Source organism: Cyprinus carpio, chromosome B7 (assembly GCF_018340385.1).
Source record: "Cyprinus carpio isolate SPL01 chromosome B7, ASM1834038v1, whole genome shotgun sequence".
Lineage (NCBI taxonomy): Eukaryota > Metazoa > Chordata > Actinopteri > Cypriniformes > Cyprinidae > Cyprinus > Cyprinus carpio.
The window spans coordinates 32,344,607-32,360,345 of NC_056603.1; the positions used below are offsets into that span (position 1 = coordinate 32,344,607).

General features: G+C 40.6%; 1 protein-coding gene across 1 annotated transcript in view; it reads right to left on the bottom strand.

Annotated features, from left to right (window-relative positions):
• Positions 1–15,739, bottom strand: part of slc8a4b (solute carrier family 8 member 4b) — a 66,052-nt gene that overhangs the window by 31,470 nt on the left and 18,843 nt on the right. The window contains exon 3 of the mRNA XM_042728351.1: positions 35–1,129. Within this exon, the coding sequence (XP_042584285.1) occupies positions 35–1,081 (1,047 nt within the window). The 5' untranslated portion in view covers positions 1,082–1,129. The remainder of the gene's footprint in view (positions 1–34; positions 1,130–15,739) is intronic.

Sequence of the window (15,739 nt, forward strand, 5' to 3'; positions counted from 1 at the left end):
TTCAATATTTACATTTAGAAACTAAATGTGTTACCTGATAGTTGGCCATCTCTATGAGCTGCTCCATGTCCTTGTCAGGATGTCTTTGCTTCAGTTCCTTTAGAGTTCTGGCCATGTCTCTCCTGGCCTCCTCCTCTTGATCACGTCCACCAAGCCCGCTTTCCCCTCCCAACATTCCATCCAGATGAGTTGTGATTCCATCAATTTCCAGCATGTCCATCTTTGTGAATCCTGCCTCCTTGCCAACTTCCTCGCCGCCCTCGGACACAATAATTCCACGGCCCTTTTCAGTTCGGTACCGCTTTTGGGCATACTTGTAAAAGAGCAATCGTCGATCAGCAACCCAGGCCTGGACCACGCAGAGAGGGAAGAAGAGAAATGTCAGCACTGCTTCCCACACTTCCACCTCACCAGGCGAGAACACGGAGAGGATAAGATAGAGCCAGACATAGGCAAACATGCTCCACGCCGCAGTCACGAAAAACACCCGAAGGTGTTTGACCTTCCGTCTCTCACCTTCAGGCACCACGTAGACACAGATGCCAATGATCACGAACATGTTGAAAGCGGCACTTCCAACAATGGTGCTGGGACCAAGAGTACCGGCCTCAAAATTATGCCCACAGACCTCAATGACCGAAAGCAAAATCTCAGGGGCTGAGGAACCCAGAGCCATGAGGGTCAGATTGGAGACAGTCTCATTCCATATGCGAACTGTCGTGGTGACCGTTTCACCATTAGGTCTCTTTGTAGTGATCTCCTTTTCTTGAGAAGTTATAACTTCGATGGCAGTCATGAAGCGGTCAGCAATGATTGACATACCTAAGAACATGTAGACTAGTGCCACTAGGTACACAATGGCACGGGCCACTTTGTCACCAACTGAGGGATTCTGGGGATTCCACATTGGTAAAAGGACCCCGTCTTCACACACGTCATTTTGAGAACAGTTGGATTTAGATTGGGCTACATCTTGGGAGTCAGCTTGAGAAGGGATGGAGAAAGACAGGAGGAGGACGGGGAGGATCAAGGAAATGAAGGAGAAGGGGAAAAGGCGAGATGAACTGAAGGACAAAGGCATGGTAAGGTTGGGGCAGTCTGTTTGTGGATTTCTAAAACTTTACACCACCTAGGGAAAAACAGAGAGACAAAGAGACACTGGGTGAGTAAATGTAAGTTGGTTCTACTCTCTGACATAGATTTTATTCATATAAAGACAGAGAAAAAGAAAATGAGATGCTGAAAGAAAAAGGACATTAAAATATGCAGCACCATGCTGCACAGAAAACTCCCTACAGCTAGTAAGTTGTAGCTCAAAAATGGTCAGTAGTTCTGTTTTGATCCACTTTCTTTTGTGTGTGTGTGTGTGTGTGTGTGTGTGTGTAATGTTAAATTATTTACTGTATAACTATACAGATATACTTAAAAACAAATCCAGTGCTGTAAAAAAAACAGCAAGTAGCTGTAGAACATATGTGACCCTGGACCACAAAACTAGTCTTAAGTTTAATTTTTTTTTAAATTGAGATTTATACATAATCTGAAAGCTGAATAAATAATCTTTCCATTTATGTATGGTTTGTTAGGATAGGAAAATATTTGGCCGAGATACAACTATTTGAAAATCTGGAATCTGAGGGTGCAAAAACAAAATCAATATATTGAGAAAAGTTGAGATTTAAAGTTGTCCTGGTTAGGTTTATTTTTGTTCGAGCTTCTATTTGCGTATTTTAGGGGTCGCTATGGGGGAACACCTCGTCGTGACCCGTGTCTGAAGTCTACAATGAAAAAACACCAACGAGTTGGCCGGCAACAGCCTCTGACGTCACTACCGGTGCGACTATAAAACAGGCACCGGGAAAATACGTCATTCTTTTCTTCGTCTTCACTGACTGTTTTGTTTGAAGCGTGCATCTGAGAAACGACCACGGTAAGAGCGATCTTTCTCTGTAATTATCATGGCATCCACTAGCAAGACGTTTAGGCAGTGTGTACATCTGTGTCTGCGTTATTTGACACCTGATGACACACACAGTCTTTGCGTCTTTTGTTTGGGCGAAGAGCACGCACGCGATGTCCTTGAGGGGGCGATTTGCGTGCATTGCAAGCGTTTTTCTATGAAAAAGCTCCGCTCTCGTCTGTCTCTCTTTTCGAGGAAAGAGGGACAGCCATCTGCTTCCCGCGGTTCAGGACCCGCCGCTGCTGAGGCACGGAGGAGAGTGAGCTCGTGGGGGATCGCAGGTGGATCTCGCTGAGGAGTTTAGAGAGGGACTTTCCCTTTCACGCTCTTCGGCGGCACGGACGAGAGTGAACTTCAGGAAGAAGATGTGTTGTCATTAACACTTTCTGATACTGAAGTTAGTGCTCTGCTGGGTTCTGCCCAGGAAGAGCAGGAGATGTCTGAGGGTGAAGAAGCTGAGGCTGAGCCTTCTCAATCTTCCTGCCCTGTGTATGCGGAGCTGTTAGAGGTTATGGAGCACGCCACGGCAAAGTTGGACTTGCCATGGAAGCGTGCCAGCAAAGTGACGCCGCGAGGTTGCCTCGACGAGCGTTATTTGTCTGACCATAGCCCTCGAGCTCAGGTGAGCCTTCCATTTTTGCCTGATTTACATGCAGAAGTTGAAAAAGAATGGAAGAGGCCATTTTCTTTCTCGCATCCATCGGTTTCAGCATACGAGTTATGCCAACATCGAGGGGATGCGCGCGAAAGCGGCTATGAGAAGATGCCCCCTGTAGAAGAGACGCTGGCTAGCTATCTCTCTGTGGGGGAAACATCCTCTCTTAAACCTCCCTCTTTGCCATCTAAGCCCCTACAGGATACATCCCGCTTAAATGGCAGAGCATACGCAGCAGCAGGTCAGGCTGTGGCTTCGTTGCACACAATGGCAGTGCTTCAGGCTTATCAGGCTGATCTGCTGAAGGACCTGGATAAAGGCAAGGGCCTTTCAGCTGACTAGGTAGCCGAGCTGCGCCGCACCACAGACCTCTCTCTCCGTGCTACCAAGCAGGCTGCCTCCGCCATGGGGTAGGTCTATGGCAACCATGGTGGTAATGGAGAGACATCTGTGGGTGAACCTGGCAGACATCGGGAGGAAGGAAAGGGACTTTCTTCTCGATGCTCCGGTCTCGCCTTCCGAACTTTTCGGTACCTCCGTCGAGACGGTGGTCGAGAAGTTCAGGGAGGCGAGGACGCGCTCGGCTGCCTTTAAATCCTTCATTCCACGAAGGTCCAGGTCCGAGCCCGAACAACATAGGGGTCCTGGCCCGTCTCGGTCTGAGGATCAAAGACGGGCGCAGAAGGCTAGTGTCGTGGCTCGCGCTCCTCCCCGCCTGCGGGTAGGGGTAAGAGGAATCGTGGGTCACGAGGAGAATTTATCAGGACCTGAGGGATGTGATTCAGACGAGGCAGCGTACTCGTCCGAATCAGAGCGATACCTAGGTAGCTACTCATTCCCTTTGGGTGGTCATTTCTGTTTTATCCTCCCCTGCCTAATTCCCCTGTAACCACCAGCTCTCCACCTGATCGAGGTTAGGTGGAAAATTCTCGAACATAACAGTCTCCTAAGCTGGACCTAAGATGTTTTGGCTGGTTCTATGTTCATAGTAACCACCTTACTGATGGTCCGGACTAAAGGAGGCGCCCCTTGAGCGGGGCTCCAGTGCAGCAGGGTGGGTGAGTATGTACCCTTCTGTATATATTTATGTGTATTAAATTGCTGGTGGTTATGTGTCTACTAATAAACTCTGTGAGTTTCCTTTACAGTGCTAAGCAGTTACGGTGTGTACTAAACACTCGTCAGCACCGGCCGTCCGGCCTTGTGCTCTGGTTTAGGCGAGCGAGATCACAGGTTTCTGCGGGAGCCTCGCTGATCATCAGACAGCACTGCAGGGAATTTCATGGATGTCCAGCCAGGTCACCCTGAGGGGCCTCCTGGCTGCTTAGTGGTGCTATCGCATCCAGCGGGAAGTGGAGGTGGTAGTTACAGAAGACTTCCTGTATACACTGCCTCAAGTGATGCTCCCCTCGCCAGAGGTGTACAAGATTTGAGCTTGCCTCTCCCGTGCGGTTCAGCGCCTCTGCGATGCTTAGGAACCTATAAGTACACACGCTAAGCTCTGTGTACTTTCTGGAGACCACATGGTGGTCAGTGTGCATGTGAACACTTTGCTCCCTTTCTAAATCCACGTAAGTGGTAAGTGTGCACGCAAGACTCTGCGCACTTTCTAAAAATCCTGTACGGTAAGGGTTACGCGCATCCGCCTCGTTCCCTTTCTTGAGATGATTAGACCTTGGTTCCTTGGGCTCCATTCAGCCAGTATGTATTTGTTTATACATTTTAAGCATCGCTCCCCTCAATATGAGGGGCTATTTGGGCGATTCTCGTGGTAGTTTAGCAGCGCTCCCCTTTTCCAAAAAGGGTCGCCTATGAGCTCGCTACTCTGAATTCGGAGTTCTCCTCTCATATGAGACTGAGTTCGCTGTTTTTCCCCAGAGCGCTCCAGCTGTATTTGAAATGCAAAACCATTTCAGAACAGTATTTGAAAATCCATGCTATGGTAAGTGTGCACGTGAAGTCTTTGCACACTTTCTGAAATCCACACTGTGGTAAGTTCGCACGCTAGTACTCTGCGTTCTTTCTAAAATCCTATATGGTGAGGGCTTCGCGCCGTTGCTTCGTGCCCTTTCTTGAGTTGGTAAAAGCCCCGTTCATCTTGGGCACCACTCCACCCATGTATCCTCGGATACCTATCTAAACAGGGTGTTGCTACTGGAGATCTGTTGAGACAGCTCCTTTAGCAAGATTTTGCGGAAGCAAGCTGTAGCCCCAGTGTGACAGGCAAGACTTAGTATAAAATGCTAGGTTCCTAGCCGTATCCCTTTAAAGGAATCTTTCCTGATTCCAAGCCTTTAGCTCTACCACTGGGCCGAGGCCCTAACAATTAAGTTTGGTATGTAGCTTAGGCCTTTGGCCGTAAGGGTTATTGTCACAGACAGCTGTCTAAATGTCCCGGGGGCAACTCCCATTGAAATGGTAGAGTTGGTACTTAGTGTTCGCCATGATCCTGGCCTGCACTCCCCTCAGCATGGCGGCGTGGGTATACTGTTCCCCATAGCGACCCCTAGAGGACGCAGTTCGAAGTTCGCTTGAAAGGGAACGTCTCAGGTTACGAATGTAACCATGGTCCCTGAGTAGGGAACGAGACACTGTGTCCTCTAGCTCCCTGCCATGCTTCGGATGCAAGCTTCAGACGAAGAAGTGAATGACGTATTTTCCCAGTGCCTGTTTTATAGTCACACCGGTAGTGACGTCAGAGGCTGTCGCCGGCCAACTCGTTGGTGTTTTTTCATTGTAGGCTTCAGACACGGGTCACGACGAGGTGTTCCCCCATAGCGACCCCTAGAGGACGCAGTGTCTCGTTCCCTACTCAGGGAACCATGGTTACATTCGTAACCTGAGACGTTCTTAGCAATGCATGTTACTAATCAAAACTTAAGTTTTGATATATTTACGGTAGAAAATTTTCAAAATATCTTCATGGAACATGATCTTTATTTAATATCCTAATGATTTTTGGCATAAAAGAAAAATCAATCATTTTGACCCATACAATGTATTTTTGGCTATTGCTACAAATATACCCCTGCGACTTAAGATTGGTTTTGTTGTCCAGGGTCACATATAAGCTGCGGTTATGACCATTTCTACAAGGCCTTTGGTGTGAAAATCCATCTTTCTCTTGCTACATTCTCTGTGCATTTGCTCCAGCTTTCTCTGTAGTTTTGTCGCAGCACATTAATTCTCCTTCATCTCAACACACCTACACTATAGTCCTATACATCCCTCTCTTATTACACCCTTCATACACATTTTGTTAGCTTCCTCTTTTCATCTCTACCTTTTGCAGAGTTTACATTTTTTTTTGCTCTAGATTCTCAATCTTTTTCATCATCCCAAGATTTCTTTTATTATTTCTATACCTTTCTTGACACCCTCTATTAAATCGACCACTTTCTAGGGCTGAACATGAAAACATACCAACACACCCAAAGTCCACTGTTAACATCTCACAATATTAAGATTTCTTTGACCAATTTTCCAACTTTTACCATTGGTAAGTAAACATATTGTCATACAATGGTGTACAATCTTCATGGATCATTAATAAATAATGAAAATTTTAGCCACCAGCGAAATCAATAAATCAATTCTACAAAACCAACACAAACAAACCACACCTACACATAGAGGAATGTGCTGTAATGTCATCAGTAAATTATGATCATTATGTTAATAACCTGATGGACTGGCTGATGAGTGTGTAAGTAGGCAGGGATGTCTGAGCATGTTTACAGGCTTGTAGACTGAGATCATTAAGATTTGTAATGTATGTTTGTAATAGACACAACTTGAGTGGAGATTGCTGGTGTTCTTGAGCTTTCTAATGCTGATAGCACAGTGCTGACTCAGGAAACACACGCACGCACACACACACATAACACACACTGACACATGAGATAAATTAAGGAGATCTTACAGACTGAGTGTACTTGAACGGAAAGGAAATAGAACCTTAAAGAAGATTAGTTGGTTAGGTCACACTGAGGGGGTGTTTCTTTAACCACAGGCACTTTTGGCGCTCTCGACTTTCAGAAAATAAACTCTCTTAAAACACACTTTTCACATTCTTACTAGTTGTTCAATAATATTGTCCAACAATGGACATATGTGCATCACAGGAAATTGTTTTATTAATATTTTCCCCCTCTTATTACTAGTTGTTCAATAATATTGTCCAACAATGGACATATGTTCATCACTGGTGTCGTTCCAAACCCGTAAGACCTCCGCTCATCTTCGGAACACAGTTTAAGATATTTTAGATTTAGTCCGAGAGCTTTCAGTCCCCCTCCATTGAGAATGTATGTACGGTATACTGTCCACGTCCAAAAAGGGTAATAAATACATCTTCAAAGTAGTCCATGTGACATCAGAGGGTCCGTTAGATTTTTTGAAGCATCGAAAATACATTTTGGTCCAAAAAATATCAAAAACTACGACTTTATTCAGCATTGACTTCTTTTCTCTCCCGGGTCTGTTATGAGCGCGTTCACCTCACATCCGGTTCGCGAACTAATCACTCGATGTAACCGGATCTTCTTGAACCAGTTCACCAAATCGAACTGAATCGTTTGAAACGGTTCGCGTCAACAATATGCATTAATCCACCAATGACTTAAGCTGTTAACTTTTTTAACATGGCTGACACTCCCTCTGAGTTCAAATAAATCAATATCCCGGAGTAATTCATTTACTCAAACAGTACACTGACTGAACCGAGCCAGATAACGAACGAAACATTGACTCGTTCTCGAGTCAAGAACCGGTTGCATCGGTTTTCGGATCACCGGTAGTGATGGGAAGTTCTGTTCTTCTCGCGCGAACCGGTTCTTTCGGGACAGTTTGATTCAATAAACCGGTTGCCGAAAAACGGTTCACCAGTTCTTTTGCGCTCGAGGTAATGACTTCATTGGCGATGATTGCCCTTGATTGAAGCCTTCGGTTTACCCGCGCTCATAACATTAGCACAGAATCGGTTCAGAATCAATCCCCAAAATAACCAGTTCAGTTCAGACGCGCTGTGTGTCAGTCTGAATCACCCATGCGCAGTATCATCAGCTCCTCGGTTCTCGAATCGGACGCGTCCGACAGAAACGGTTCTTGACTCGAGAACAAGTCAATGTTTCGTTCGTTATCTGGCTCGGTTCAGTCAGTGTACTGTTTGAGTAAATGAATTACTCCGGGATATGGATTTATTTGAACTCAGAGAGAGTGTCAGCCATGTTAAAAAAGTTAACAGCTTAAGTCATTTTGTGGATTAATGCTTATTGTTGACGCGAGCCGTTTCAAACGATTCAGTTCGATTTGGTGAACTGGTTCAAGAAGACCCGGTTACATCGAGTGATTCGTTCGCGAACCGGATGTGAGGTGAACGCGCTCATAACAGACCCGGGAGAGAAGTCAATGCTGAATAAAGTAGTAGTTTTTTTGATATTCTTGGACCAAAATGTATTTTCGATGCTTCAAAAAATTCTAACGAACCTCTGATGTCACATGGACTACTTTGAAGATGTTTTTATTACCTTTCTGGACGTGGACAGTATACCGTACATACATTCTCAATGGAGGGACAGAAAGCTCTCGGACTAAATCTAAAATATCTTATACTGTGTTCCGAAGATGAACGGAGGTCTTATGGGTTTGGAACGACATGAGGGTGAGTCATTAATGACATAATTTTAATATTTGGGTGAACTAACCCTTTAAGTAGCAGTGATAATAACCACCACAATGCTATTTCCACCAAATCTCAAATTATATACATGTATTATGTTAAATAATATTCTGTGGAAGAAATACATAGTTCTGTAAATTATAGTTTATATTTTACAATGCATTATAAAAAATGTTTAAAAAAAGCATTTGTACAAAATTACAGTTTCAGTTTATCTAACTTAAATTACCATGCTTTTTGTGTACTAGAGATTAAACACTACTTTTGTGCAACTAACCTTCAATTTAACTGTATCTTTAGTGCTTCAGGAAATCCTGGTACTGCCATATTACATTCCATTTTGACAAGGTCAAAAACACTGTTGGAGTATTATTGGCTTCAGCGGATGCCTCCTAGTGTTTGTTTTGTTCACTATTTTCAGTTTCTCGTCAGTTTCAAGATTCAAGATTTAAGATTTTTATTCATCACATACATGACTATATAGAGAATATATAACCAGCATTGAAATGTGAGTCAGGTCTGCTCCATGGACAGTGCAATTATTAAAGAATACATTTTTTGTGTATGCAAATCAGTTGGTGCATTTCATGTTCCTAAAGTTGTGTTTGTGTGTGTAGATGAATCTTACCGTGCCCTCACTATGGAAGGGTTGACATCTTCTCAGCGTATGCCTCATTACCATCCCACCACATGTCCTGTCTGCCCTTGACACACACAAACACAGACTCACACACACATGGGTGCTGGAGGCCGTGCTCCCTGCCTGTTTTACGCCTCTGCTAGACACACTGGGGATATGAACACACTGTTGATTCCCTCCAAAAATCATTTCAATCTTCTAGAGATGCAGACAGACACAGGCAGACTATGAAAATGCAGTCATATCTTGCCCTCTGTTCCTTGAAGAAGAAGCAAGCTACTGTGCGATGTTGAGGAGACCAAATATAGCACCTGGTGTTTTCAATGCTAGTCAGATTCGGGCTTAGATCTGCAAGTATGATCTTCCAGGCCTATCCACGGGTGTTCTAGTTTCTGCTGCAGCTGTATTTAGAACCCAGTGTGGTTTGGTTCAGAGTTCCCTATTAAGAAATCCACCTTCAATGAAAGGGCTGAGTTTTAACCGAAGCAGGGAGGCACAGGCTAAATAGTGGTGATGAGGACAGAAGGGTGGAGTGCGGGTTTTAGTGTAGGCTTGTCCAAAAAGATTATACTATATGGCATTCTTTCCAATTTGAAACAGGCTTATTTGGTGTATTTTTACAGCGCTTAACCAAGCCACCAAGTTTCTAAAAGAATATGTACTTTGCCTTGAGACATCTTTTTGGTTCACTGATAAATGCATTCTATTTTGAAAACTGTTTTATATTAGAAAGTCAAAACACTGTAATGAGGATATGAAAATGGTGATTTTTGGCTGGCGCTTACCAGGAATCACATCCTACTAAAAGTGTTTTTCACACTACACTTACCCAGTGGTGATGTTAAATGTTTCATTTTATGTTTACACTGGGTAAAGTGCCAGAAAACTGGGAACTGTTAAAACACAACAGTCACATTCCATCTAATATTATACAAATGTTGTATACTCAGAATAATGTGCACTCCCGGCAGAACATCAGTCGGTGTATTAGTAATGAGAATTTTATATTTATTCTTTTTGCATGTTACATTGTTATGCCAGTAAGTGGAGACATCTTAATAAGTGAGTCATTTAATTATATGTAACATTAGATTGCAACAGCACAGATTTATTATGGTCCTATGATTTCTGCGGTGTGGACAGAACTGTGGAATCTAGTTATAAAAGTGGGATTTATGGTATAACATGAAATTTGGCAAAATATGGATGAATAAAATTAAAAGTAGGGATGTACACTTAAATGTTCAAAAGGTTTAAATATGAAACTAATATTTAAATATTAAGTCTGCATGGTCTTCATATCTTTGTTTGAACGAAAAGTGCACTTTCATTTACTTCTCCATACTCAATTTGTGATGGTTGTGATGTTTTCAGTGTCATCTTAATATATGCGGACACTCCAAAAATCAATGAATTCTCTGAGAATTCATTAAACATGCATTTTACCATTTCATTTAAGAAAAAAATTGTCAGACACACACACAATGCCAATGGTCTTAAAAGTTTGGTTTAACTTTGGTTTAAATTATGACATTTTTGCATTAAAATTATATTACTATTGAAATGTATAACTATTCTCAATGAAATAATAACAATAATACATTTTATTTATTTCTAAATTACTTTTTAAAGAATACTGCAATTTTTTATTATTTTGTACCACTGTTTTTGTGTATTTATTTATTTATTTATTTATTTTTTAAAGAAATGAAAGGAATTTTTACATTTTATTTGATTTCATTTTAAATGCTTAAAGGGTTAGATCACCCAAAAATGAAATCATTTATCGAAATCAGTCCGGAGCTGCTTCCGTGTACAACTGTTGGCGCAAGCTACATTAAAGGCATTATTACGTTTTGAATATGGCTATTTTTCTTACAAAAATGCATCGATTCACTACAGGAGGCCTTTGTTCACCCCCCGGAGCAGTGTGAGGCAGTTTTTTATGGATGGGCGCTTTTTATTTATTTTTTGGACTGATGCATGCAACACCCACTGAGTGGCATTAAACAGCTTAAAAGATCAAAGACTATTTTTAATGTAACTTCGACTGGATTCATCTGAAAGAAGAAAGTCATATACACCTAGGATGACTTGTGGGTGAGTAATTTATGGGCTAATTTTCATTTTTGGGTGAACTAACCCTTTAAGCTGTTTACCAACCAAACTGAAAGTATACTGTGTATGTAAATTAGATGTTAACTATGTTGGTAACGAAAGAACTTGCAACTATTGTTGGCTAACAATACTTTAGGAATAATGTGCCTCAAGCAAAATTGGTGTTATTATAGTTAGATAATGTACAATGTAATTAGTAATCATACAACTTTGTACCTGTATTAAGTGTTTGTATACAAATATTAGCTCAATAGTATAAGCTGTTGATAGCAATGTCAAGGTCATGGGTTAGATTCTAATGGAGTGCATGAACTGATGAAATCTATAAACAGATGGCAATTATTACATGAATGTTCATGTATTTTTCAGTTCAGTGGAAGAAAAAGAGATACTATCTCCATCTATATTTAATCGTCATCTTTTTAGCCCTGCATTAACCAACATTTCACACTATAATTACAAAGGGCTTATAGCACTACCTTTAACCCTGGGTTATTAAGCTTTGTTACAAATCTTTCTCTCTTAAATATGAAAATAAAAGGGTTTACAAATGTATAGTATTTTAAAATCTGACAGCCCAGGATTAATTATGTTAATCCAGGCTTTAGAATGGCACTGGGTCAGCAATTTAAAGTGTGAAAAGCTCCCTTGTTTTCTTTATTATACATAAATGCTGCAAGGGTTCCTGGATTATATAGTCCTCAGAGAGTTTAGCTGGAGGTGAACAAGACGAAATTCATTACAGGTTCCGTGGTCATGGCTACTACAACATGATCAGGTTGATGGATTAGGAACAGTGCCACGATTTACGGAATTAAGAGCCCTCACCTTCTCTGACCTTATGGACTCAGTTTCAAAAACTTCCATTTAGGATAGTTACCCCAAAAATCAAACTTTGTCATTGTGTACTCAACCTCATGTTTTTCCAAACCGGTATGAATTTCTTTCTTGGGCTGAACACAAAAGAGGATATTGAAATATTTTACTAGTTCTGTTCTATAGTTTTATATTTTTGTTCTATATTTTACTATCTACAGGTGAATTTTACAGGCATATACTGCATCATGCTTGAAAGAAACATTCGCCCAATTGACATAGACTAACTTTTGCTGAGGAGCATGCTGTGTGGAGAGAGGAGAAATGGTCCAAAGTTCACTTTAGTGATGAGAGCAAGTTTAATTTATTTGGGTCTGATGGCAAACATCATGTTCGGCTTCAAACTGGGGAAAGACTGACCCCAAGCGAGTAAAGAAGTCAGTGAAAGGTGAAGGAGGAAGTGTCATGGTTTGGGGGACGTTCTCTACAGCAGGAATTGGGCCTCTTATACAGCTACCTGGCAAAGTGGATGCAAATGTTTAGCAAAACCTCCTTCAGCAACATGCGGTACCTTCCCTGCATTCATCGTCCAATCAGCCAGCAATTTTTTTAATGCATGTCATATTACCTACAGTCAGGGACGTAGGGCACAGGCTGATAGGCGGAAATCCCCCCATCTGAGTATGATTAAAAACCATGCTGTGTATTGTAAATAACAATGTTTTATACTTTACCTACTGTAAGATGAAATTTATGCCCCTGGGCCCACCTACTCTGATGAAAGGCCTCCCCGGTATATTATACAAATATAATATTTGTTTGATAATTTTCGTTTAATCTATTTTAACACAATTTTTATAACATCTAAAATAACTAACATAAATGAATGTGTTGAGCAATTAAGCTGCATCGAGGCTGTTTTGGGCATGTCTCACCTGTAAATTTGTGTGTGTTCCCCTATTTAGTTATAACATCTAAAATAACTAACATAAATAAAATGCCTGTAATTTGCAGTAGTGTGTTAAAAAAATTTATTAAATGAAAAAGAAAATTATAGGCTACAAATGACATTTTAAATTACTTCTGTTTCAGAATAATAAAGTCATAATTCATTTTCGTTTTAAGTGATACGCAGGTTTTGTGTGTGGACAGGTTTTAGCTGAAGTTCTCTTGTATGTCGATGTTGTATGACTTGAGTGACACTGATACGAGTTCACATCTGTTTTGTATTCGTATTAATTGAGCAGATGTGCATTAGTGACCTGGCATGAGACATTCTTTTTACACAGTTTCAAATTTTTTTAACCTACTGTAATCTTGAACAGTTTTTAGGGATTGGGGCTATTGTGAATCATTTTGGGTTATGTTGACAATGGGCATGTTGGTGACAGTGACGTGAGAGTTTTACTATGCGTGTCTTCCATTGTGTTCTGCAGGTTATTTTTTAATAGGATCAAAGAAAAGAAGATTGAAATGACCTGAATATTTAGTCCAACTCCGTCTGTTAGTTAGCCTACTAGTGCCCACTCACTTTTGCCCAGGCCTGCCAAAAAATACAATTCTGCCTACGCCACTGCCTACAGCTAATATTCCTTCAAATTTTCAGTGATGAAGATCAAGTATTTATGGATTGTTCTCCACTTTTGATCTCCACTGTGTGTGTGTGTGTGTGTGTGTGTGTGTATATATATATATATATAATGTATGTGTGTGTGTGTGTGGTCCTGGTAAACCCTACCGTTATGGGGATAAAATGCCCCCACAAAGATGTCAATATCTGAAATCATTGTTCTTGTTGGGACTTTTTTTGGGCCCCATGAGGAAATAAGCTTATAAATCATATTTTTTGAAAATCGAAAAATGCAGAAAGTTTCCTGTAAGGGGTTGGTTAAGGTGTATGGCAATAGAACATCCAGTTTGTACAGTATAAAAACCATAACACCTATGTAATGTCCCCATAAAACATGGAAACCCAACATGTGTGTATGTGTGTATGTGTGTATGCATGCGCGTGTGCATGTATGTGTGTGTGTTTTGCCCTGAAGTAATTGCTAGAGGTTCTAACAGATGGGAATTTTTATTGATCAAAATGAGCTTGACATAAGCTCTTGTCAATAAGTAATAGACTCGTATTGGCAATCAGGAGTGTCTTTTGTTGACAAGAACTCCTGCAGGGCTAAGAGTGTAATGAGGTCTGAGTTTAAAAATTGAAGAGACAGCAAACCACCATAGCAAAAGATTTGATTAGAATAAAGTCCTGTAAGAAACATTTTTGGGTGAATTGCTTTCATCTTGTTTTACTTAATGACTGGTTTTCTTTAAAAACCCACTTTGATCTTGTTTTACTTAATGACTGGTTTTCTTTAAAAATAAAGACATCAGAATAAACCTTTTCAAAATGTCTTATTTGGCCTTGTTCCATGTGTTTCCATCTTGGAAAAGGCAGTTTAGGAAGGGAAACCATCTTTGCAAACAATGCTGTCTCAAATCAGGAACCATTAACATCAGTGGCCAGAAGGACAAGAAAATGTCCTCAACATATAAGGTTTTCAAATCAGCGACCACTTTGTATAGTTACATTGCCATCAACCTCCTTGTGTATTTGTCCTATAAACAGCCACCATGAACACTGAATTTCATACACATGACTATGCTTAACACCTGCTACTATCAAGTTTTGACTGGCATGAGTCCCACTGGGAATGCACCGACTGATTCTTATCTCTATCTATTAGCGGTAATCAATAGAGAAAATGAAAGGGAGAGATAAGTTGAAGTGAAGACCTACTGATGCATATCTGGTTTCAGTTTCATTAGCAAATTTATAGGCTGTTTTTTAAAGGGCAGTCATCATGGTGTGGCTCACTCTCCATTCATCCTTTTCATTATTTCCCCATCATGTCTGCCCTCTGTGATCCTTTCTACCGTTCTTCTTTCTTCACCACCTCTATTTCCTACATTTTCCTCTTTAAAAGCCTGATCACAGTCAGAGGCTGCAGAGGTCACACCTGTTCTACACCAGCACAGACTGGTCTGACCCATGAACAGCTTCTCATTGAACCTGCCTCTTACCAGCTGGCTCACATTCAGATCCAGGACCTGCCGGACAGCCAAAGCACCTGTTTCTTTCTATACAGGATATGAGACCTTTGAATTACTAAGTTGAGATTTTAAAGGGATAGTTCACTCAAAATAAAAAATTCTGTCATCATTTACTCACCATAATCTGATTTTCTTTCATCTGAGGAACATAAGAGAATATATTTTAGTAAATGCCTTTGTTTTGTCGATATGAAAGTGAATGGTAAGCAAGACTGTAAGTTACCATCATTCTTAAAATCAAAATACCTTCTTTTGTGTTCTGCAGATGAAAGAAAGTCATGCAGGTTTAGAATGACAGTACGGATTCTTAAAATCAAAATACCTTCTTTTGTGTTCTGCAGATGAAAGAAAGTCATGCTAAGAAGTTAAATTCAATACTGTTATAAGAAGTTTTTTGAACTAAATTGATTTTTAATTAAACTTCCAAAATATATATATTTGTAATATATATTTTATTTTAATATATATTTTTATATAAACTACACATTTATACAGATATAAATTGCATTTCAAAATATATTAAAATATAATAGTGTAATAATATTTATTATAACAATTACATACTATTAATTATTTACTGTAATTTTGTATAAAATAACTGCATCCTTGCATAAAAAGCATAGAAAAACATTAGTGTATCAACAGTAGTGTGAAAATGAAGCTGTGTGAACACAAACTGTTCTACGGTTCCCATCTACCATTTGTATAAAGAATGACTGAGTAGTTAAAAGTGCTTTTTTCATTTGTACATATCCTATCACACCTAGA